A 25,568-nucleotide genomic window follows, 5' to 3' on the forward strand; every position below is an offset into this window, starting at 1 on the left:
AGCCAGATCACAGAGCCCGACTCCAATTTCAAGCCAATATTGAAAATTAATTTTATTTCGTTTAACTTTTTGAATCCATTTTTCCGTCTTAAACAGTGATATTTTCGCTAGCACAACCAGTGATTCATAAATCAACACCGCCCTTAATGACCGCCAAATTAAGAACAAGGAAAAATTTATTGAATACCGCGGTGTCTAAACGAGGTTAATCAATGTTGAGAAATTCTAAAGATAGCATGCAACATTGTTTAGCAATCTGCTATTTGCATACATTGTTTTCGCGTGTGTTTTTATTCATGTTTTGAAACCCTTTAGAAACGGAGGAACACTGTTGTGTCAATGGTGTTAAAGTCTGATTATGACGTCATGTGAATTGTGCCGGTGGTAGTTGTATGTACCCGTCTAGAGGAGAGGCATTTATATCATTTTTAGCGTTGATTCTTTCTGAAGAAGCCCGTTGTAAAAAAAATAGACCAGGCTTTTGTCTTTACGTTTTATTGTTACTTTGCCAGCGACTTTTCTTGAAATTTTCATGATTTAGAATAAGTACAGGAGAGTGCGCGCGCTTATGTTATGTCGCTAGTGAACACTGTACTTGATGGTCGTACGTTTCCTCCGTGTATATTATATATTATATATTTTTCTAATCGACCTTGTTTACTCGAGTCCCCGATAAGTTACACCCTGCGCAAAGGAAACAAGCGACACAGAAAGGTCTTCGCAGGAGGATACCGATAAATTGAACTGATTTTTGTTTTTTTTAGAGTTCAAGTTAGCTGGATAATATTAGGGAGAACCATGTACTTTTATCTGCAGCTGCTAAAAAGAGAACACGTAGCCTTATCATAATAGCATTAAAAGTCGTTATTAAACTACTTTTTACAACAAGACGTGCAGTTCCTAACGATCCTAGCATTGTCCTTGTCCATGAATAATAATGAAGGCATGTCCCACCTGCGAACTGTTCTTTTTTCTACTGGCCCGTGGTGCAATACGGCACCGGAAGAAGTAACAGGTCCTCGACCAACCCCTTATTTGCATGTCGCTTTTACTGCGTAGCCGCTAGAGAAAGTAAATTATCAGACAGTGTGGGGCGCACACGAAATATGGACTCGCGTATCGCGTGCGTTTTTCTTTTTCTGGGATTTTTAACTTTTGTAGTTTGTGACGACGCCGATTCTCTAGAAAAAGGTGGGTTTTCATTTCATTCTTGATTATTGACTCTGTTGAATCGAACGGTGATTTAGTACTCGTTTGTTAATGTAAATGTGTTTTAGGATGGGGATTAGATATAAAGTGGGAAAAACTTGACAATGCAAAGAAAGAAGCGAAAGAAAGGTACGGAAAACAATAAATGCTTTCTTTGATTTAGAAATAATACCTCCTTTGATTTACGAACTTCAGTTTGCAGTTTTTATTATTATATTTATAATCAAGCAAGGTCGACAAGTTTACCAAAACCAAACAAAATATAAAAGGCGGAGCTTAACGCTGGAATGATCAACATTAACACTGAAGTTTAAGCTTTTAAAAGCGACACAATTTTTTGATTTTTTTTAGTTGAATTCTTGCATTTTTAAAGAAAACCCAACTAAAGACTTAATATACTTGTTAAGAAACCTTTTACTGTTTTCGTAGCATTTGAAACTGAAAATCTAGTGCCGTAGAAAAAGTGTTAGACTTTTAATATTCGGTGGTTTGTTTCGTTATACAATAAAAATAAACTTTCAATGAATATAACTTTGATGGATAATTTAGGCTATCCAAATAAGATAAAACCCCTCTGCTATTCAAAACTCTCGCTCAATTCTTATTTTACACCGTTTGGATTGTAGTATATAGGATACAATAAATCTGGTACCATGGTGGTTGTCATACAAGAGCAGCTACCTGCATGCTTATGTCACGTGGCTTTAATATGCATGAAGCCAAGGAAAAAGCTTTTTTCACATTTTACTTACGCGTAGATGAAATACATCTCTATTTAAAATCTAAGACTTTATAAAACCGTATAGCCAATCAAAAACGTAAAAAAGAAATGAGGTGATCATGGGTTCCATATAGCTCCATGTCATTTACTTTGTCATATCCCACTTGTTTCTATAGCAACAAGCCAATCATGATTCTCATCACCAAAAACTGGTGCGGAGCTTGTAAAGGTGGGTCACCATGGTAACAGTTAAATAAATAATATCATAGGAAATAATATTAATAAATGCAGACAAAAGTTAACGCAAGGTAGGTAACATATGCACTAAGAAGTCACCTGAATTTTTAGTAGCAAATTCAAGCCAAATTAAACACAGAAATATATCTAGACAAATAAAGAAATATATTTAAACCAAAAAAAACCCTTTCTGATTTTTTGGCTGATTCGTTAGCTCTGAATAAGTCTCTTTTTCGTTGTTTTGCCCGCTAAAAACAATTAATCACATGATTTCTTAGTGGAAGTCGCCTATAGCCATAACATGTTTTTCCACAACTCATTTTACCTTTAGCTTTGAGGCCAAAGTTTGCGGAATCAAAGGAAGTCGCTCAGCTCAGCAAGAAGTTTGTGATGGTACATTTACAGGTAAATCAGAGATTATTGTAACGTAAAGCTGCTGGGTGCGGTACATGTCTTGGTCGACAGAAGAAGGCAGTTCGGAAGGTCGCACGCCGTGTTTTGTGATGGCTTGGTTGATAGAAGAAGACAATGTACCTTCTTTTCCGGTCTAACCCGCTTTGGACTTTGAGCTGTTGATATTAACTATCATGTTTTTACTCATGCTGTTGGTCTTTTAACTATTATGTACCAATTCATTTCTGCAGGAAAACGAAGAACCCGACGGTGACGAGTTCCGAGTCGACGGAAGATACATCCCCCGGATATACTTTATGGGTAAATGTATAGGAAAAAATCAGGAATAAAAATAGGAGCATAGATTTCCTATTTAGAATTAATTATGGTAAGGATAGTGAGAATGGTTCCCTTTATATAGGTAATCATACGGTTTCGAGTTCAATTTGGAAATAATTTGTAAGTGAGCTTTACAAAAGCTCAAATTGCACGAGCCGTCCTCTATGGTAACAAAATGAACAGCATAAACAACAGCAACAACAACATGAGATATAATAGCTTTATAATATAAATTGACAATATTAGCGACTACAACAACACCATCAATAACAACAACATCAGTAACAACAAATCCGACACTTATGTCTAGATGTGTTTTTGTCGTCTTCCCATTTGGCATGTTTTTAATTCACTATGGTGTCAGAACCCGATACGAATTTGTGCCCATAAACACTCACCAAACCTGACCCTACCTTGGATGGTGTACTGTATCATGCTGCGCATGGGCAGAAGAGTAACAGCTGATTTTACTGATTTTACCAGACCCCGACAGTGTGGTGTTGAAGGACGTGGTCAACGCTCATGGACGTCACAAGGAGACTAAGTACTACTATGGAAAAGTGTCAGAGAGTAAGTAGACGTCATCGTACCCAACGCTCATGCGCGTAACAAGGAGACTAAGTACTACTATGGAAAAGTGTCAGAGAGTAAGTAGACGTCATCGTACCCAACGCGCATGGACGTCACAAAGAGACTAAGTACTACTATGAAAAAGTGTCAGAGAGTAAGTAGACTTGATCGTACCCAACGCGCATGCGCGTAACAAGTAGACTTAGTACTACTATGGAAAGTGCTAGAGAAAGTAGACGCTATTGTAGAGTAGTAAAAATTGAAAGCTGCCACGTTATCTTTAAATCTCCACCAGCAACATCAAGAACGGCAGAGAGATGCCAAACACCACCTTATCACCACGCACAGCAATACAATCCATAACCAATGACTACAGCAGATCCAGCTTGCATCCAAAGAGTTAATATGGGGTTTAATATGGAATGAATATGGGGTTTATCTTACAGTCGTGAGAAGCATGAAGCAAGTCCTAAAGAAACTTAAAATGGACGATGGCCTGGAAGTTGACGAGGAGAAAGCACAGAAACAGGGCAAGGATTTAGCAAGAGGTTAGAAGTGCATAACTTAACGCCCGGTTCCACCTCCCCTACCTCGTGTGGGAGATATTCTCAACGTTAAGAGATAGATGGGTGTGCTCGTCTACCACATGTCAGGAATATAATCGAAAACCAGCTAAATAAAGATACTTGGCGATTTTCTTTTGTTTTCGGTTCAAAATTCTGAAACATAAAGAATTTTGAAGTCATTTCAGTATTTTGAGAAATGCAATTATTGTCTCTCCTTGAAATTCCACAGCACATACAGCTGTTTCAATAAACGTTGTCAAAGAGCGCTCTGCCGCACGCGCTCATACCGTGAGGTAGTATGGGTAAAATATGTTGTTTCAAGCTCCGCCATCCTTCATCGCCGACACGAACTTAGTTGAACGCTATCAGAATGGCGGAACAGTCTGATAATTTTCTAAATATATATCTACGCGAAAACAAGAGCAGGTTTGGCACCTATCCCGTAAGAGGTGTCGTTGTTGTTGTCGTCCCCCTTTTTGTCCCTATTTTTGCAGATACCTTTTACAATTGTACGCGGCACATAGAAAGAAATGCCGCAGTGTCTTCGATAGATAACTTGCCAGCGAAGGTCTTCACTATAAGACTGCGGCATATTTACTGAAAACTTGTTTCAACATATATTACCCATACCACCTCGCGGTATGGGCGTGTACGGCAGAGCGCTCTTGTACAACGTTTATTGAAACAGCTGTATACACTCGGTAGCAACCATTCAACTGCCTTTTTATTCCAGGATTCGGAGACAAAATCAACTGGATGACATACGAGGAAGGACTTAAAGAAGCCAAGGAAAAGTAAGAAACATCATTAAAAAATACTATATAACGCGACATATTTTTATAAATACTTTTCCTTTCCAATGAACAGAGAGAAGATTCTAGTTTTGCTCATCCACAAGACATGGTGCGGATCATGCAAAGGTAATTGATTTCGCCGCAATACTTTTGGTGAACATTACTTGGCGCACACATCATCAGTGAACACTATTGGTGAACACTATTGGTAAACGCTATTGGTAAACGCTATTGGTGAACACTATTGGTGAACACTACTGGCGAACAGTATTGGCGAACACTAATGGTGAACACTATTGATGAACACTAATGGTAAACAATATTGGTTAACACTATTAGTAAACACTATTGGTGAACACTAATGGTAAACAATATTGGTGAACACTATTGGTGAACGCTATTGGTCAACACTATTGGCTTAAAACACAGTAACACAGTATAAGGTCGTATAGGAACACATATAGCTTGACACAAGCTAAAAAGTAAATTTGCCTTATATTTGACTGAGGATATAATCACCGGGCACAAAGAATACATTGAACTGCCATCCACCGGCGTTTAGGTGGACAGGTTGCTGAAAGTACTTTGTTAATAGCGCTGAAGCCTAAGTTTGCGGCATCTGAAGAGCTGGCTGAGATGAGCAAGAAGTTTGTGATGGTGAACGTGGAGGACAAAGAAGAACCAAGCGGGAGTCAGTTCGTAGTTGACGGAGAATACGTGCCAAGGATATATTTCTTAAGTAAGTATTAAACATTTTTACAAAATATACTTTTCAGTATTTGCCCTTGCGTGATCAGAAAAGGTCCCCGTTCTACCGAGGGAATTGAAACTGCCGATTTTCGGGGTGTAGGAGTCCTCGTGTCTTCTACATGAATTTTGGCCACTCCCAGGGGGGTTCTGAAGAACTTCCCTTCAAGGGGGATTGATTCTGGGATTACATTTCAGGCTTCAACTATAGTATCAAGACAAGGGCACCGCGAAAAAGCGCTTAGCCATAGGGGATTCCTGGTCATTGATTGGGGTACACAGTTTGACCGCGTCCCGTTTTGTCAGTACAACATTTCAAATCTTTCCTTGTTTTGTCAGATTCCAAAGGCGAAGTTGACGAATCAATCTACAACGAGGGCACCAAGCACCGACATGTAAAATATTACTATGAAAGCCCTGAAGAGCGTAAGTCTTTTATTGCTACTAGCTGTATACCAGCTGTATACTAGCTGTATACCAGCTAGCAATGTAAGACAGAGCTAGCAATGTTAGTAGGTACCGCATACTCTAACATGTGATCAATGATAGGAACAAAGTGAACTGTCCTGTCACTGATTTTCCCAACATGTTCTGGCTTTTAGTTATTGCAAGCATGAAGCGCGCCCTTGGAGAGGAGAAGCTAGGTTCCGGTGAGACGTCAGGTAAGAAATTAAAATAAATTGCGGATCTTTAGACACAAGATAAAACAACCAAGCGCATCAGTCGAAGTTCGGTTGTTCAACGTCAAAAGCTGGTGTATACTTTCTTAGTTCCTCTGAGTATATTTGTGGCGAACGACGGACTGAGGGGAGTGGAGTTGGTGTTGGGGTAGTTCAGTTCCCCCCCCATTGGCAAACAGCTGGATACGCCACTAGGAGTTTGATTTCGTTGAGCCAATCTTTAGTGTCACGCGCCCGGGGGAAGGGAGAGGGGGGGGACTCCGATAAAAACAGACGGGGATGATCGTCGGCAAAATCGATTTTAACCCTAAGGTATGGCTCTTTGGGCGTGGTCAACAGAAATTCTTACACAATTATTACAAATACAGTACACCCAATTTTTAGCAAATTTGGTGTGGTCGAAGAGATAACAGAATCGGAAAAAACATTAGACACCCCCTAAGAGATAGAAAAATCAGAAACAATCCTTTAACAACCCCTAAAGGATGGCAGTTGGTCAAAATTTTATACCCTAAAAGATGTGACGATCACCCCTGTCTACTTTTCTGGAGAGTCCCCCTGCCCCCACTTGGATCACGCGCCTTATGCAACTACTCCCACTTCTACGAGCGGTAAATAACCTCCAGTTGGTATACCAGGTGAGACGAAGAAGCAGGAAGTCAAGGATGACATCAAGGCCGAAGGGAAGAAGGAGCCATGGTGGATGCCTAAAAAGGACGCTGATAAAGCGGATACAAGAGGTGTGTGGCTAAATGGATGCTCCATTTAGGTATTTCATTCATCCAGTAGATAACTCGGTTTTATGGTCCTCAGGGTTCGGGACTCACGTTCAGTGGATGAAGTACGAGGAGGGCTTGAAGGAGGCTAATAACAGGTGAGGATAATTGTATCCCGTGGTCAACCATGACGTGTGAAACAAGCTTTGTGATGGGCTGTGATTGTAAGCTCATCAGCGATGATGAGAATGTCAGTCATGGTAATGATTACGAAAATGATGATGCTGATGATGGTGATGCTGATTATGGCCATGTAGATGGCGGTCATGTTGATGTTGATGGTGGTCATGATGATGATGGTCACGTAGATGATGATTCTGATGATGGCCATGTAGAATAATATGATGCTGATAATGGCCATGTAGATGATGATGATGCTGGTAATGTAGATGATGGTCATGTTGATGGTGGTCATACTGGTGATGGTCATGTAGATGATGGTCATGTTGATGGTGGTCATACTGATTATGGTCATGTAGATGATGGTCATGTTGATGTTGATGGTGGTCATACTGATGATGGTGATGCTGAGAATGGCCATGTAGATGATGATGATGGTCATGTAGATGATGTTCATGTAGGTAGTGGTCATGCTGATGATGGTCATGTATATGATGGTGATGCTGATGATGGCCATGCAGATGGCGGTCATGTTGATGTTGGTCTTGTTGATGGTGGTCATGCTGATGATGGTCATGTAGATGATGTTGATGTTGATGATGATGATGCTGATGGTGGTTATGCTGATGATGTTGATGCTGGTGATGTTGATGATGGTCATGTAGATGATGCTGATGCTGATGATGGTCATGTAGATGATGTTGATGCTGATGATGGCCATGTAGATGGTGGTTATGTAGATGGTGGTTATGTAGATGGTGGTCATGTAGATGGTGGTTATGTAGATGGTGGTCATGTAGATGGTGGTTATGTAGATGGTGGTTGTGTAGATGGTGGACATGCTGATGATGGTGATGCTGAAGCGATGCTGATGATGGTCATGGTGATGATGTTCATGTAGATGGTGTTTATGCTTATAATGGTTATGCTGCCGATGGTCATGTTGATGGTGGTCATGCTAATGATTGTTATGTATATGATGTTGAAGCTGATGATGGTCATGTAGATGGTGGTCATGTAGATGATGGTCATGTAGATGATGGTCATGTAGATGATGATGTTGATGATTGTCATGTTGATGGTGGTGATGCTGATGATGGTCATGTAGATGGTGGTCGTGCTGATGTTGATGGTGGTTATGTAGGTGGTGGTGATGCGGATGATGGTCATGTAGATGGTGGTAATGTGATGATGGTCATGTGGATGATGGTCATGTAGATGGTGGTAATGTGATGATGGTCATGTGGATGATGGTCATGTGGATGATGGGCATGTAGATGCTGATGATGGTCATGTAGATGGTGGTAATGTAGATGATGGTCGTGTAGATAATGGTCATGTGGATGATGGTCATGTAGATGATGGTCATGTAGATGGTGGTCATGTAGATGATGGGCATGTGGATGATGGGCATGTAGATGATGATGATGCTGATGATGGCCAGGTTAATGGTGGTCATGCTGATGATGGTCACTTATGATTATGATTGCATGGCATCATGCTGGTCTGATGGATAATGATTGCCAAGATTATGGTATAATTGTCACGATCATCACTATGACAATGGAGATGTTAGTGAGGATCATGAGGATGATTTTAATCTTGTGAGCATAATGATAGCTAAGAACAAAATCATGTTGTTGTTGATGATTATAACGGCTATGTTAATGGTTGTGATGAAGGGGTAATAATTAATTATAGTAGTGCTCTTTGTTTCTGATGGTGGTAATATTTGTGTTGGTAATCTTTGATTATGGTGGTTGATGACGGTGTTGATGATGATATGGTGACTGTGGTAAAAATGGTGATCTAGGTGACCTTTGCTGCAGCTGATACTAATGATTGGCTTTGTGCTTGTAGTGGCAAAGTTATGATGTTGATAATCACCAAGTCTTGGTGTTCGTCATGCAAAGGTAGGCCTTTTTCACAGGTACACTCTCATTCATAGGAAAGCCTTGTTCAAAGGTAGGCCTAGATCAGAGGTAAGCCTAGTTGAATGGATGACCTAGTAAAATTAGAGCTAGTTCAAGGAAGGCCTAGTTTAAAGACTTCTTCAAATGATTCTGTTTTCAAGATGACACAGTGATCGATATACATTGTTACTACAAAAAATAACTCTAAGTTTACTTGTAGCATTCAAAGAACGTATTGCAAGCGACAAGAATCTTGGGGACTGGGGCAAAAAGTTCGTGATGGTGAATGTGATTGACGACGAAGAGCCGAAAGACAAACAGCTGCAACCTGATGGGCAATATGTTCCACGGGTTCTCTTCCTTGGTGGGTATATAAATAGTAGATAGCAGGGTGATCATGGTATCATTAGCCTGATAGGCAATATTTTCCACGGGTTCTCTTCCTTGGTGCATAAAAAGGGTCGGGGACCACTTTTTAAAAGGGGGATTTCGAGATTTAGATTATGTGCTCATAATTTCAATAATAAAATCTTTGATGCTTAATTTTGTTTTACAGATTCAAATGGAAAAGTGCTAGATGAGTTTTGGAACGAAGGGACCGACTATAAGCATGTAAAACACTACTACCAGAACGGCGACGAAAGTAAGTTACGTCTATGAGAGCAAGGAATATATTTTAACTCCTTCTTCGTATTAATTGCATATCATGATTGTTTTTTTTTTTGTCTTTCAGTTATTGCATCTATGAAAAGGGTGCTTAAAAAGTTCAAAACGCCTGTAAAATCATTTGGTAGGTAAAACCAATAAGCAAAGGACCTTTGTTCGTGACATCATTTCTAACATCATCTGTTCTTTATAGGGTGGGGCGATAAGATTGACTGGGTTGACATGGACGAAGCGTTCGACATCGGAGCTGAACAGTAAGCTTTCCTCTTGTTACCTCTTTGCGTTTAAAAAGCGAAAGCCGTCACTTCTCTTTGTTTTTCTTTTCTCGAGTAACAATTGATGATGCTTATAATTCACAAAGCCACTATTACTCTTCCAGTTCCTTTTCTATGAATAAAACAGTGCCCCTATTACTCTTCCTGTTCCTTTTATAGGAATAAAACAGTGACTCCATTGCTTTTCCTGTTCTTTTTTTAAGGAATAAAACAGTGCCTCTATTACTCTTCTTGTTCCTTTTCTAGGAATAAAACGGTGCCCCTATTACTCTTCCTGTTCCTTTTCTAGGAATAAAACAGTGCCCCTATTACTCTTCTTGTTCCTTTTCTAGGAATAAAACGGTGCCCCTATTATTCTTCCTGTTCCTTTTCTAGTATCAAAAAGTGTTGCCCCTATTAATTTTCTGTTCCTTTTATAGGAAAAAACCGGTGATGCTTATAATTCACAAGAGCTGGTGCTCAGCCTGCAAAGGTACCGTTAACTTGCAATTCTTTTCAATCTGCGGAAGCATTTTATGTTAATGTTAGTGATGTTTCTGTTGTTGCTTGTTGTTGACGATGATAAGGAAGATCGATAATGAAGATGTTTTGAAAATCGAAATTTTCTTATCGCTGGTGATGATTGACCATAGAGAAACGACTGATGACAATGATGATTATGAGTATCTGATAACGTTGGTTACGTCTGACTTTGTATATTGTCTAAAACGCAGCATTAAAGCCCAAGTTTGCCAGATCTAAGGAAATCCTGGAACAAAGCAAGAACTTCGTGATGGTCACCGTAGAGGTAGCTATGATTGATAAGAATGTGTAAGGCCCGTAGGAAGATGGAGGGGGGGGGGGGGGCGTTTAAGGCTATAGCCTGTATTCAATGGAAGCCGCCATTCCACTCCGTTTAATAAATAGATAAACATCAAAGAAATGGCCGCCATCTTGGCCTTACACAATCCCATAACGCACCGCGCTGGCCACAGGAAAACCGCGACGATACTCCACTCAGTAGCGAAGGATAGTCTAAAGTTGCCCGCGCCTTGGCCGCGCTAAGAACGTGGTGTTTTTTCTTTTATAATTCTCAATAAAAAAAATCAACAAAATAGGTGGCGGGTGTGTGTCTGTGTGGGATAGGGGGGGGGGGGGGCTTGTACGGATCGTCGGTTTATGTATCTAAAGGTGAGATATGTTTTCGCGAACAGGACGATGATCGTAAGACAGACGCTAACTTTGATGTGGACGGAGCTTACGTACCGAGGATTTATTTTGTCGGTAAGACTAGGAAAGCCCAAAGTACAAACATGCACTCATATTTTATTTAAACATCGGCACTGTACTTCCTTATTAAGGATATATTTCTTTGGAAAGTTGAGTAAAGTCACAAATACACACTCCCGCTTTTTAATTTAAGCTCTGCCCTTATATGAACCGATGGTATATTTTGTCGACGAGAAATGCCATGAATAAAACATTCACTTATCAGACTACTCAATTATTATTGGATTTTTCTGGCTAATGTCATCACCATGCGTTCCAATATCGGCAACATCAATACGATCATCTTTGAGTATCAGACAAGCTCAAAGAGCATACGAAAATCAAATAAATGGCAAGCAGGGTCTATTGCTAAGATGCTTGACACGATTTTCTTCCTTACAGACCCCTACACCAAGAAGATCATGAAAGAGTTCCGAAATGACGACGAGGAGTTTGAGGACTACAAGTATGCGTATGGTGATCCCAAAGAACGTGAGTACAAGTGAAGTCATCACCAATTATAAACGTGACGTCATTAAGTAACGTCATCACCTAATAAATTCGTGAGCGTCATTAAGGGACATCTTCCATTAGAATTTTGACGTCATTAAGTGAAGTAATAATCAATTGAGAACGTGATATCATCAAGTAACGTCATCACCAATTATAAACGTGACGTCATTGAGTAACGTCATCCCCTATTAAAGAAGTGACGTCAATAAGTGACGTCATCATCAGAAATTAGCTCCATTATGTATGTATTCTCTAATATTGTTTTTTGCTTTTCCGTAGTTGTGAAAGTGATGACCAAGGCTGCCACGAAAGGCGTCACCAAGGGCACAGTTTCAGGAAAAGGTCAGTTAGGGGAAATAGGGCAAGGGCTCTTCGGCCTACACAGAAAAACAACAATAAAAGACAAAGGCCGTTAACGGTCCCCTTTGACATGGTAAGAAAACGTTACAGAAAAAAAAACACACGTACACACACATTAGCACCCGAGAAGCAGCATGGTGCACGCTTTTCTTTCGCGTAGTATTACATCTTGCACAAATAGTTCCACGTTGCCTAATGTCTTCTTGATAAAAATATTGAGCGCAGGTTACAGCTCTCAGAAATATATGAGAGCATTGATTTTGAAAAAAATAACGTTCTTTAAAAGTACACACTTGTATATTAACGAAATCAGGGTGTGTAATTTCAAGTCTCTTATTTCACAGGATTTGGTGATAGCTATCTGTGGATGGACCTGGAAGCCGGTCTTGGTGAATCCCAAAAAACGTAAGTCACTTTCCGCGTTGTTTATTTATTAATGTTTATACAGGATAGGCACCCTTCAGCAATTATATGTGCTGCTATCAATGATTGTGTTGCTGTGTGATGTTTAATGCCAGTGGCAAAAGCTGTGGCTTTTAAAATATACCACAACTCATTATTTTGCTCATTTAATCATTTTAATTATGATATTATTCACAATGCGTGTTTGGTTTTGAAGGAAGAAGCCTGTGATGTTGGTTATGCACAAATCATGGTGTCAACACAGTCAAGGTAACAGGAGTTGTTGTTTTTTGTTTGTCTTCTTTTGACTAACATGACGTAAAGCTTAAAAATCTTCACTTCCCCTTTACAGCTCTCAAGGCCAAATTCAATAGCTCCAAGGATATCCAAGACCTCAGCAGAAACTTCATCTTGGTCAATCTGGAGGTAAGAGTATTGTTATCAGATGTGGCTAGCTTAGGATAGGGAGATCAAACTAAAGCCTGCTATCTTAGAAATTCGGTGCGACCACCATACTAAGAGACTTCGCCCTCTTGGACACCAAATATTGACTTTCAAGGTTTCTTTATGGAAAAAAGACTACGCTTGTGCAAACAATCCCATTGCCAATACAATTATCATTACCAATAGCATAAAAGGTCCTAAATCTAAGAATATGAATATTTCAGGATGATGAAATCCCGGCTGGAAAATACGAAGTGGATGGAGCATATGTGCCGAGAATCGTTTTCCTTGGTAAGCCATCTCATCACAGCAAATAGCTCTTCAATTAGCCCCTCTAAATAACTCACTTTAATTTATATTAACTAACATTTCCAGATTCGAGCGGAGAGGTCATGAAAGACATGAAAAATGCTGACTCTGAGGTTGAAGGCGCAGAGTTTTTCTACAGCAACGAGAGCCAGAGTAAGCAAACACAAGCTATGGCTGGCAAAAGGCTTGCAAATGAATTCTAATCTCGGGCTTATTGCCGGGTTCTTGTCATGCGCACTCTGAATAGGCAGACGGCCTACAGCTGATCCATGGGGCAGGACCACAACAATGGGTGGGGCGCTGGAGCAGGACACCCTCCCAATAATCTGCATTCCTCTCAGCAGTGTTTCACATTTGTTCATGACTGTGCTACGGCACTGTAAATGAATCCCGATGGGATCATCCCCGGGTTGACTTCCATAAAAGTAGAGGTCTGATATCTGTACATCTTATAGCCTCCCTCGCAGTCGTTTTTAGGAGCTCGTTCGAGCGACCGACGCCTGCCTAAAAACGCCTGCGACATCTTATCACTTGTTCTTGGAATTAAAAAGCATATCTTTTGATTAAGCTACAGGCCTAGATTATCTGTAGATTTTATCACTTGTATCACTAGATCACCCATGAACTATATTTCTATATATTTCTTGAACAGTCGTGAAGACCATGAAGAAAATGATACCAGGCTACAACCTCGACAACGGTGAGCTCCTGATTGATATAAGTAAATCAGGTTGTCTCTGCAATTTGTCTTAAATTTATTGAAACTTGTATTTCAAGGATTCGGTAAAGAGATTCAATGGATGACGATGAAGGATGGACTTCAGCAAGCAAAGACAAGGTGACAATCTTTTCACAAATCTTCTAAACTTTTCTAACAAATTAACCTGCATACAATTGTTAACTAACGGACCCCCTAACAGGCCAAAGGCACTCTCGTCTATTTTCTAATAATATCCTTACTTCGACGTCTGCGGATTAAGGGCTAAGTTTCACTTATTCACTCTAAGTTGTCATGTTGAGGGAATTCTTGAAGCTGGTACCCAGGTTGCTACCCTAAGTACTGGTAGTAATGGAAGTTGTCTTGCATTTATAGCGGGAAGCCCGTGATGCTTATTATCCACAAGTCCTGGTGCGGAGCATGTAAAGGTACCAAGCTGACATGAAGTTTATACCTTTCTCTGTTAACTGGTAGTCGACTCTGTCAAATTTTTCGTTTTTTTTTTAAAGAATTCAGGAAAGAAAAAGAAGAGCCAAATATCAGTTTTTTGTGAACCATATTTGAACTGTCGAACCCTGGTTTAAAAAAACGACTATTAGGATTGATTACTTCCTACTGTTAGATGCTTTTACCGTGGGCTTCCATATAATATATAAGCCAAAACTTTATTAGATTTAGCACAGACAACCAATATGTAAGATGAGCGAAATCAATAATTGTAACATCTACTTTTTCAGCTCTCAAGCCTAAAATCGCAGGCTCTAAAGAGATTCTTGACCTCAGCAAGATGTTTATCATGATTAACATAGCGGTAAGCACATTTATGCATGTATATCTCGTCTCTGCGTACATTATAAAGCATAGCAAAACTCTGATTCGGTTGGAGCTACACTTTATGAACCATTTGTCATTGATGGTTCGGGATAATTCTCTCTTAAATATATTTTTCTCAATTACGTAAAAGGATGATGAAGAGCCCAAAGACGACAGGTTTGACGTAGATGGCAAATATTATCCAAGGGTGTATTTCTTAGGTAAGGCAACGGTCCATGGCAATAATGGCCATGGTGTTGATGATAATGGTGATGATGGCCGCGATGATGATGATGAAGATGATGGCCATGATGGTGGTGATGATGATACTGAAGATGGTGATGAAGACGGTCATGATAATGATGATGAAGATGATGATGGCCATGGTGGTGATGATTATGATGGCCACGATGATGATGGCCATGATGGTGGTGATGATGATACTGAAGATGGCGATGATGACGGTCATGATAATGTTGATGATGATGATGAAGATGGTGATGATGATGGCCATGGTGGTGATGATGATACTCAAGATGGTGATGATGACGGTCATGATAATGTTAATGATGATGATGAAGGTGGTGATGATGATGGCCATGGTGGTGATGATGATACTGAAGATGGTGATGATGACGGTCATGATAATGATGATGGCCATGGTGGTGATGATTATGATGGTCACGATGGTGATGATGGCAATGATCGTGGTGATGATAATGACAACGATAGTAGAGATGATTAAACATATTGCACATGTTATTTTACTTAACGGTTGTGACGTCAGTTATGTGTCAGATGCCGAATGATATGTCCTCTTCTGACAGATTCTGATGGGGAAGTTTTGAAGAGTATTCATAACACAGAACTTGATTACGTCAAGTACAAGTTTGCTTACGGAGACGAAGAACAAGGTAATAACTTTGTATTTATAAACAAGGAAAATGCCTTGATGCTATTCTTTAAGTCAGATAGTTTTTTAACGATATTCGCTTTTTTATTCTTTAAATTATATGGTTTTAAGCAATGTTCGTTTTTTTTTCTAGCCTATATCAGGATTCTAATTTAAAGCTGTGTTCATTTCTTTGTGATATAGTCTTAAAGTCCATGAAGCAATGCCTGGAAAAGGTCAAGCCAGTGATTCCAGAAAAGCCTGGTTTGGACAACGGTAAGCGCAATTAGAGTCCGTCAATTGCACCTAATTTCACCAATGTAGCCAGATCCCTGCTATTAGAGGCCTCTTTTTAATGAATTTCGCTTGCCTTGTGCTAGCAGAGGCCCTTTCTCTTTGTAATGTACTTTTGTCTTGTGCTAGCAGAGGCCCTTTCTCTTTGTATTGTTCTCTTGTCTTGTGCTAGAAGAGGTCTCTTTTCTATGTATTATACTCTTGTCTTGTGCTAGCAGAGGCCTCTTTTCTATAATGTACTCTTGTCTTGTGCTAGCAGAGGCCTCTTTTCTATGTAATGTACTCTTGTCTTGTGCTAGCAGAGGCCTCTTTTCTATGTAATGTACTCTTGTCTTGTGCTAGAAGAGGTCTCTTTTCTATGTATTATACTCTTGTCTTGTGCTAGCAGAGGCCTCTTTTCTATAATGTACTCTTGTCTTGTGCTAGCAGAGGCCTCTTTTCTATGTAATGTACTCTTGTCTTGTGCTAGCAGAGGCCTCTTTTCTATGTAATGTACTCTTGTCTTGTGCTAGAAGAGGTCTCTTTTCTATGTATTATACTCTTGTCTTGTGCTAGCAGAGGCCTCTTTTCTATAATGTACTCTTGTCTTGTGCTAGCAGAGGCCTCTTTTCTATGTAATGTACTCTTGTCTTGTGCTAGCAGAGGCCTCTTTTCTATGTAATGTACTCTTGTCTTGTGCTAGAAGAGGTCTCTTTTCTATGTATTATACTCTTGTCTTGTGCTAGCAGAGGCCTCTTTTCTATAATGTACTCTTGTCTTGTGCTAGCAGAGGCCTCTTTTCTATGTAATGTACTCTTGTCTTGTGCTAGCAGAGGCCTCTTTTCTATGTAATGTACTCTTGTCTTGTGCTAGCAGAGGCCTCTTTTCTATGTAATGTACTCTTGTCTTGTGCTAGCAGAGGCCTCTTTTCTATGTAATGTACTCTTGTCTTGTGCTAGAAGAGGTCTCTTTTCTATGTATTATACTCTTGTCTTGTGCTAGCAGAGGCCTCTTTTCTATAATGTACTCTTGTCTTGTGCTAGCAGAGGCCTCTTTTCTATGTAATGTACTCTTGTCTTGTGCTAGCAGAGGCCTCTTTTCTATGTAATGTACTCTTGTCTTGTGCTAGAAGAGGTCTCTTTTCTATGTATTATACTCTTGTCTTGTGCTAGCAGAGGCCTCTTTTCTATAATGTACTCTTGTCTTGTGCTAGCAGAGGCCTCTTTTCTATGTAATGTACTCTTGTCTTGTGCTAGCAGAGGCCTCTTTTCTATGTAATGTACTCTTGTCTTGTGCTAGCAGAGGCCTCTTTTCTATGTATTTCGCTTGGCTTGTGCTAGCAGAGGCCTCTTCTCTATGTATTTCGCTTGGCTTGTGCTAGCAGAAAAATGGCGTTTGCATGTGCCAATCTGTGAAATTATTTTTCAAGGTCTTGGAAAAGAGATAAACTGGATGACATTGGATGACGGATTAGTCGAGGCAAGAAAAAGGTAGGCTTCCCTTCTCGTACAAAAGGCTAATGGCGCGCGCTCACAGGGGAAGGGAGGGGGGGGAATGACTATTGAAATAATTTGACGGTAAGTTCTGAAAGTGATACGGATGGTAAAAAGTTTCTAGGATCCAGTGCCCTAGCCTCGTCCCCAGGTTATTCTCGGTATGTTCTTTTCATTTTGATTTAAAATGGCGGGCGCTCTTGACGCAAGGTGACGCCTGGGTACGAGGCCACCAGCGACCAATTATGGGAGCGAGGGACTGAGGGATGCCATTTTGAACTTGGCCGTCTCATGAAGTCAGCAAATTAATGCTCTCATTAAGTCAGCGATTTACTGCTCTGGGGCCGGTTCCTAGATATCCTATCTTGACATTTATTGGATAAAAAGGACATTCATCCCTGGGCAAGTGTTAACGTGCTTTTCACAGGTAGCCCAGGCTCACGGCGAGTGTTTATTACAGAGTTTGTATGAGCGAACAAATCTCTTTGAAATATATATGCTGATTTAAAAATAAAACAGTAGCTTAACGTTGATGCTACTCAAACCCCGCCATCATTTGCCATTCTAAGCTGTTTTAGCCGCTGCGGATTTTTCCCGTCGCCTTCTGTAAATAAAATATACAAGGTTGCAAACTCCGACAACCGCCAAATTCCAAAGTGCTCAACGAATCCACCGATCGATCCTTTCGAAATCCAGACTCGCACGGCAAAATAAACCTCGCAGAATCATAGCACACATATTTATCTTTCCAATCATACCTTTTAAACGTCTATTCGTCCCCGTTTTGCCGTTTGAGCGGCGAGAATCTTTCTTCTGAATTTGAAAATATTCGTGATAGTGACGCTCCATGGGCCGTTCGTGGAGAAAAAGACAAACACGCCATGCCAAATTCTACCAGCCGGGGTAGGGTGCTTCGTATCAGAATTTTTCGCTCATACAAACTCTGTAATAAACCTACTGAACCTGTGAGCCTGGGCTACCTGTGTGCTTTCTAGGAAGCGCGGCCCTGTACTCCGCCGCCTGTTGTTCTCTAGATACGCCCCTGCCTTTTAAAGAAAATGTATTTACCGTGTGGTATGTTTTCTTGTGCCAGCTGGCGCCCTCTGATGCTCATCATTCACAAGAGCTGGTGCAGCACCTGCAAAGGTAACAAGCTAATGAATAAGATGGGGGGAGGGGTATAGCCAGAGCACCTACTATGCCAAAAATATGAAATATTTCTACAACACTTCAAATAGCAACACCACTCCCCCATATGACATCGGTTAAGAGCGTTTTTTAACTTTAAACGCAAGTCGCAGTCAGATTGTCATTGAGGAGGGAAGGGGGGAAACTGTCCCATTTTGTAGGTAACTAGAACGAATGAGAGGGCAGGGATAGGGTATAGCTAGGGATAGTAATTGAGGACGGTTAGAATACTGCCAGACCTGTAAGGGCCAGCCGCAAAACAAATGAAGGGGTGGGGGGGGGATAGCACAATAATGAGCTTCTACTATCTAATTATGTTATGTTTTCATTATAGTTTTGAAGCCCCGATTCAACAAATCTAAACAGATCAAGTCCAAAAGTCGCGATTTCGTCATGGTCAATGTTGCGGTAGGTACTCCTCTTCTCTTTGCGCTTTTGAAATATCGCTGCTATTTTTGATGTCACCAAAGAATAATCATATGCGGAATAACGCCGTATAACAAGCGCAAAGCACGTTGGGTCTCCGAGCATGGTATCAATCTTTCGTGCATTCCTTGTCCATTTTTATTTAGAATTACATTATGCATTATGTATATTATAATTACATCATATACATTTTTATATCTCCAGGATGATTTCGACGCTCGGGACAAGCGCTTTGATATAGACGGGGCTTATATTCCACGAGTACTGTTCCTTGGTAAGAAGTATACCTATTATGAGCAAGAGGTATTTGGTACGTGAGTTTCAAAGGCTACGAGACCTTGACTTATTTGGTGCTGGTTGAGTAAAAGTTACCTCACCCTTATCTTGTAAATAATCTCTATAAATAATAGCCTATGTAAATATATATGCAAAACATCTAAATAATCCCAATAAACCGCAGTTGAACCTAGTCAACACGAACCATCAGGACAGACCAAAGGCAGTTCCAGTTAGCATTGTTCCACTCGACATTCTCTACCAGGGCGTAGCAGACCTCGAAATATTGGGGGCACAATACAGAAACATTAAGAAAAAAAAAATATATTTTTTTTTTGGGGGGGGGGGGGGCAAAGCCACGCCCCCTACTGGTCATTTCCTTGTAATTTTTTTAAATATTGGGGGGCACATGCCATGAGTGCCCCCCCCACCCCCTGCTACGGCCCTGTCTACTAAGTCAACTTGGTGAGCTAAGTGAAGTCGACGCTAGGGTACGCGATGAAAGGGGTGCCTAACGTAGGGTGTGTTGTTCGACAGATCCCATGGGCAATGTGATGAAGGATATCTGGAACAGGGAGACGATCTACAAAGACAACAAGTACTATTACTACGAAGCTGCATCGAGTAAGTAGTGATCACCGTCTAATTGCACTCTTTAGAGAAATGCATCATTGATGAGTGAATTCTAGGATAATCTTTCACAAATTGCAGCGACGAGTCCCATATAATTTTTCAAATGAAATTGAATTTAAAACTCACGAATCGATTATTAATTTATCGTGAATCCTATAGTTAAATCGTTTCCGATTGATTTTAATGCGTTTTGAGGGTCAAGCTTTGGACTAGCCAATCAGGGTGTACGTAAGAAATGAAATATAGGATGTATTTAGTATTAATCCAATCACATACTATCACGAATCTCGCAATTTGATTGGCTCCCGTACTCACTATCTATTGATCCATAGATAGTGAGTAGCGAAATAGCCGGCCTTTTCGTGACAAAAGAGATTATTTATTACTGAGAGTTATTAAAATCGTCATTTATTTGAAGGTAGTATGTGAGTGGATTTATACTTAAAACAATTAGCCTACTCGTTCTCGTTTTCTATTTAGTTAAATAGTCTACGCGCCTCGTTGACTATCTATTGACTCATAGAAAACTCGACCTCGTAGTCTAATTGTTGAATATATTTATTTTTTTATATTTTATATATATCTAAAATGAAATGCCATTTTTTGCATCGAATGACCCGTTTTTCAGATAATGAGAGTTCCTGCTGTATATTTTTCAAACTTTCGCCAAATTTCCAGCAACCAGATTTCAAAGTTTTAGTAAAAAAGCAAAAAATCGCAAACGCACTCCAGCCATCCACATCACAAAAGACCCTCATTATCTGGAAAACGGCCAATAGATGCCAGCCGCTTGAGGCTTGGTCATTAGCTCGCATGATCTGATGCATTCTCTCTGTGTACACGTGTAGTCGTGGAGTCAATGGACCTCGCCCTGGATCGCGTTGCGGTCATGAAGAAACCAGTTGAGCGGGACGAGCTTTGAGCGCGATTATCCTCGCGCTGCAGGGGATCGACAATCGACCTCATAGAGTGGTTAGCAAAGGACTAACATCTACTAACTACCGATGCTATTTTAGACGAGATAGCTAATATAAGCTTTAGTCGAGATATACCACTAGAATATCTAGAAAATATCACCTAAAAGAAGAAGAGTTTTAGATCTAATTGATAACTATCAATTTGCAATTAAGCTCTAGTTTAGGCTAGAGCGGCTAAATTAATTTCATTCAGAATTATAAATAAATATTTTATAGAAAATAAAGTAATAATTTAAAAGCATATCTCTGATAGACTGTTCTACAACAATCTAGGGCACGGGTTATTATTTTTATAAGTATTATCATTTTTTACAAGTTTTCAAATTTAATGAAAAACATGAAAACTTTGAAAATAGAAATAATGAAAATGGCATATTTCCTGGGCCGGCTTGGTTACTAGGCGAAGATGGGCATATACTTTGTATCTGTGCATATAGTGTCATCTGGGTGAATTTTGTAAAGGTGTTGCGTTTCTTTTCGGAATATAAAGTATTCTGGTCCTTAAAAGTCTAGTCAGTTATTAATCATTATTGTGAGAGTGTTTGGTATAATGCGCGTTTTATTCTTCCGATTTCGTAGAATGGGCTGCAAAGCGATCATATTTATCACAATTTTCACTTTTTTAATCCTCGGGGTTAGTTTTTATCGATACTATCATAACAGTAAAGATCTTTTTGGAAAATTCGATGAGGGTATTTTCACAACCGAACGGACCAGGCTTCATCATGACACATTTAGGGGTAATCTTGGCAGAGAAGGAGATAACAAACTGAGCGATGAATATCCGAGAACAAAAAGCCAAAGCAATAAGGTGCCAAATGATGAGGGACATATTGAAATACGGGACCATCAGAAGCACAAAGGCAGAATACCGACAACAAACCGAAGAAAGAAAATACAGAAATTGAAGAGAGTGCGGCCAAAGTCAAAACTCAGAAGTCACCTCAAGGAAAGGGTATTTGGCTCCCTTTCAGATGAAGAGAAAACATTTGGTTTTGAGAGATCCATAGATAGATACAGTGACAAATATAGCAATGGAAGGCCTGTAAGAGGTAGATTCAAAGGGAAGACACGCGGCAACAAAGAAAGAATCTCGAACGCTGAGAATACTGAGCCTGGTGATAAGGATTTAAGCGACCAGCTCCGACGGATTGCTGGCCCCGGCTACACTAGACAAGGCGAAGACAAGGGATATCTTGGAATGACGAAGATGCATTCAGATGTTCAGCAACAGAAGAATGTGAATGAAGACTACATCACTAATGGTGAAAACCACTTTGGGAGGACTCTCCACAATGGTTTTGACAGAAAAGAAGGGATGACATCCGATAGGGAGTTAGCAAAGGAGGATAGTGGAAAGGTTCCCTTCGGTTCTAAGGAAGAGATCGAGAAGGCGTGGAATGACTACCAAAAAGAAATTCAGAAGGTATTGGGTAAAAATAAATATAATACACCTTATCATTATCCCGAAAGAGAAACAGAGAGAAAGGAGATGCACACTGGACAAACCATGAAAAACATTAGCGAGGAACAATACCAGGAGAAGTTAGACCCTCAGCGAGACTCTATAAAAAGAAAACATTTAATAAAGCAAAGTAGTGTGCCACATTTCCAACTGCACTCTGGTACATCTTTTAAAAATAAGTTAAACACGCATTCAAATGGACCCACTCCTAGCTCGGCGGCACCGACTGACGGCATGTCCGACCTTGTGAGAGAAAAGTTCGCAGCTTGGTTACAGAGTCGGGATTGGGCAAGACGAGAAGAGGAAAGTCCACTTTACACAGACCACAGACACACGCTGGGTAATATATCAGACATGGTTCACACTATTCATAACCACACTTACACAAATATGCATATGCTGAACCAGTTAATCAACAACACTGGTATATTATACAAAGAGGGATACATCAATACAACTTTTTACAGAGAAGCCTTCCCGAGAAGGGCTGATGGAGCAAAGCCACCTGTGTTATTGTTACACGCGCCGCAGTTCACCTCAGCGGTCTGGGTGAATATCGGCACGTTTCAAGTGTTGTCAGAAACCGGGTACCGGGCTGTTGCCATCGATTTACCCGGTTATGGTAACTCCGTGAATGCAAGTATTCCTTATTTGCGTCTAGACATCTTGACGTACATGGTGAGAATCTTGAGTTCTTTGGGGCTGAAGGAACCCATTTTAGTGTCGCCATTACGGAGCGGTGAATACGCGATGCCACTCATCATGAAATACCCACATCTGATAGGTGGATTCGTAGCGTTGGCGCCAACAGATACGTCTAAGTTCTCCCGCGACGAGTACGAGGAATTGACAGTGCCGACACTAGTTCTCCTGGGAGAGCGAGATCACACAATGCTTGGATTTGCCTCACTGGATAACCTCGAGCACGTGCCCAACAAAAGGATCTTTCTGATAGCAAATGCTACCCAGAATTGTTATGTGCAGAACCCAGTCTCCTTCCACCGTTTAATGCTTATGTTCTTACGTGAGTATGCAGCGAATATCACCGTTATCGGAGAAGCTTTCTCGCCTAAGAGACCCACAAGAAGCGCGCGTAGACTGGACATCAGCCATCATGTTAATGGCGAGCACAAGGTTTGAGTTGAGCGCATAATCGTGGGGGCCGGATTCCTCCGAGAAAAACCCAACAATGTGTCCATTATTACCTAGATAAACCTGACACTATTTAGATTATCCCCTAGATATATATAACAATGTGTCCATTACTACCTAGATAAACCTGGCACTATTTAGATTATCCCCTAGATATATATAACAATGTGTCCATTACTACCTAGATAAACCTGGCACTGTTTTGATTATTCCCTAGATTATCCCCTAGATATATATAAAAATGTGTCCATTACTACCTAGATAAACCTGGCACTGTTTAGATTATCCCCTAGATATCTCCAACAATGTGTCCATTACTACCTAGATAAACCTGACACTGTTTAGATTATCCCCTAGATATATATAGCAATGTGTCCATTACTACCTAGATAAACCTGACACTATTTAGATCATCCCCTAGATATCTCCAACAATGTGTCCATTACTACCTAGCAAGACACCATGATAAAAGAGAACGAACGGCCAGTATTAGGGTATGTTCCAATGATGACGTCCGTGAAAGCTATTTTTAGAACAACCAGTTATTTTTAGATAGGCCTCTGATTGGTCAGCGCTCACGTCTAGCAACATGAGTCTCACGCGCGATCACATCTTGAGCTATGTGAACCGGCAAAGGATGGAAAAATTTTTTTACCGAAAATACCTTCCTTTTTTACGAAAGCTGTGAAAATAATATTCCATAGAGTACGCTGGGTCCAATCAACCGTTGGGACATTGAAATGTATAAAGTGCGTGATTCTAGGCTGTGGGATCAACTTCCCCAGTAAAAGTTTTCACTGCTGATTCGCAAATTATAAAACACAATTCTCTTCCAATTCCCTTTTAATGAAAAAGATACATCCAGAACTTAATAACATTATATTCACATCGATATTGTGGTTATTAAGACATGTATTTCATAAATAAAAGATTTTAAGTCTTTATAATTAGGTAAATCTTTATTCCAGTGACAAGGGTTTCTTGAGTGACATGATTTTTGAACTTTTGTGTGAAAAATTGAAGTTCATTCATCTAAAAAAAATTAAGATCAAAGAGCCTTCTTGTATTAAAAAACATAACATAGATTCTGATAATGCCTAAGTATTCTATCTCACCGAATTGCAGAGAAAAAGAACTTTTTAGGAGTCTGCACGATGCATCTTGAATGAACTCCAAATTCGCCGTCTCCCCGACGTCTTCCCGTTCAATTATATAAATAACATCTAGATAACTTAACATCAGATAACTTAACAGATACCAGTACACCACCCTACGAGTAGCATTGTGATCATGAGCTATGAGGAGCAGCTAAAAGGATAAAAACAGGTAGCGAACGAAGTAAAAGCGAGGTGCCCATAACCAAATATGGCGCGACGAACCATATATAGATGCTATGATTGACAAGCTCGCGCAATCTAAACATAGCTTTCAAGGACGACATCATGGGCCACAGGGATTCGTTCTCTTATATCATGGTCTCTTGTACCTAGATAAACCTGACACTGTTTAGATTATCCCCTAGATATATATAACAGTGTGTCTATTACTACCTAGATAAACCTGACACTGTTTAGATTATCCTCTAGATATATATATAAAAATGTGTCCATTACTACCTAGTTAACGTTAACCACGATGTGTTTCATTTTTTGGTTTGCACCTCATTAACATTGTCGCTTTAATTTCGCGATTTTAAAAAATACGCGAAAATAAAGGGACGCGGAAAAAATTGGGATGCGCGAAAATAAACTAAATACACAAAAAGCCTTCAGCTGAAATATTAACCGTTTAATAAGCCTTATGGATAAACCTTGTCTATTTAGTCCAGTATCGTGGAGGGTTAAGTTGGACAATTCTGAACTCTATCCCATAGATTTTTGTGGAACTTAAACGTCTTTATAACACTTTTGATGATTAAAACACATTAAAAGTTCCATTTGTTTTGCTTGCTTTTATTGTACGAAAATCGCGAAAATAAAG

At 40.1% G+C, this 25,568-nt stretch overlaps 2 protein-coding genes across 3 annotated transcripts; both read left to right on the forward strand.

The window, feature by feature from the left end:
- The first annotated feature begins 981 nt into the window (after positions 1–981).
- On the forward strand, positions 982–21,212 carry LOC5519795. Of its 2 annotated transcripts, XM_032364830.2 has the most exons (42): positions 982–1,191; positions 1,278–1,338; positions 2,107–2,159; positions 2,499–2,572; positions 2,812–2,881; positions 3,383–3,469; positions 3,916–4,017; positions 4,769–4,829; positions 4,903–4,955; positions 5,425–5,568; positions 5,916–6,002; positions 6,179–6,238; positions 6,895–6,996; positions 7,070–7,130; positions 9,013–9,065; positions 9,286–9,429; positions 9,622–9,708; positions 9,799–9,855; positions 9,925–9,985; positions 10,426–10,478; positions 10,720–10,793; positions 11,200–11,269; positions 11,657–11,746; positions 12,047–12,109; positions 12,472–12,532; positions 12,747–12,799; positions 12,882–12,955; positions 13,198–13,264; positions 13,349–13,435; positions 13,935–13,982; positions 14,060–14,120; positions 14,376–14,428; positions 14,738–14,811; positions 14,965–15,034; positions 15,641–15,727; positions 15,910–15,981; positions 17,408–17,468; positions 18,565–18,617; positions 18,994–19,067; positions 19,290–19,359; positions 19,899–19,985; positions 20,843–21,212. In XM_032364830.2, exons 1-42 carry the CDS (start codon positions 1,107–1,109, stop codon positions 20,914–20,916), a joined length of 3,078 nt encoding a protein of 1,025 aa, XP_032220721.1. In that variant the 5' UTR covers positions 982–1,106; the 3' UTR covers positions 20,917–21,212. The 2 variants fall into 2 exon arrangements, with proteins under 2 accessions (XP_032220721.1, XP_001639665.2); XM_001639615.3 differs by lacking the exons at positions 982–1,191; positions 1,278–1,338; positions 2,107–2,159; ... (1 more) ...; positions 2,812–2,881; positions 3,383–3,469 and adding an exon at positions 3,501–3,546.
- A 214-nt stretch (positions 21,213–21,426) lies between these two features.
- Positions 21,427–24,704, forward strand: LOC5519796. The gene has a single exon (XM_001639616.3). The coding sequence runs from the start codon at positions 21,522–21,524 to the stop codon at positions 23,574–23,576; it is 2,055 nt and encodes a 684-aa protein (XP_001639666.3). The 5' UTR covers positions 21,427–21,521; the 3' UTR covers positions 23,577–24,704.
- Positions 24,705–25,568: the final 864 nt, after the last annotated feature.

The sequence above is a fragment of the Nematostella vectensis genome, chromosome 6 (assembly GCF_932526225.1).
Source record: "Nematostella vectensis chromosome 6, jaNemVect1.1, whole genome shotgun sequence".
Lineage (NCBI taxonomy): Eukaryota > Metazoa > Cnidaria > Anthozoa > Actiniaria > Edwardsiidae > Nematostella > Nematostella vectensis.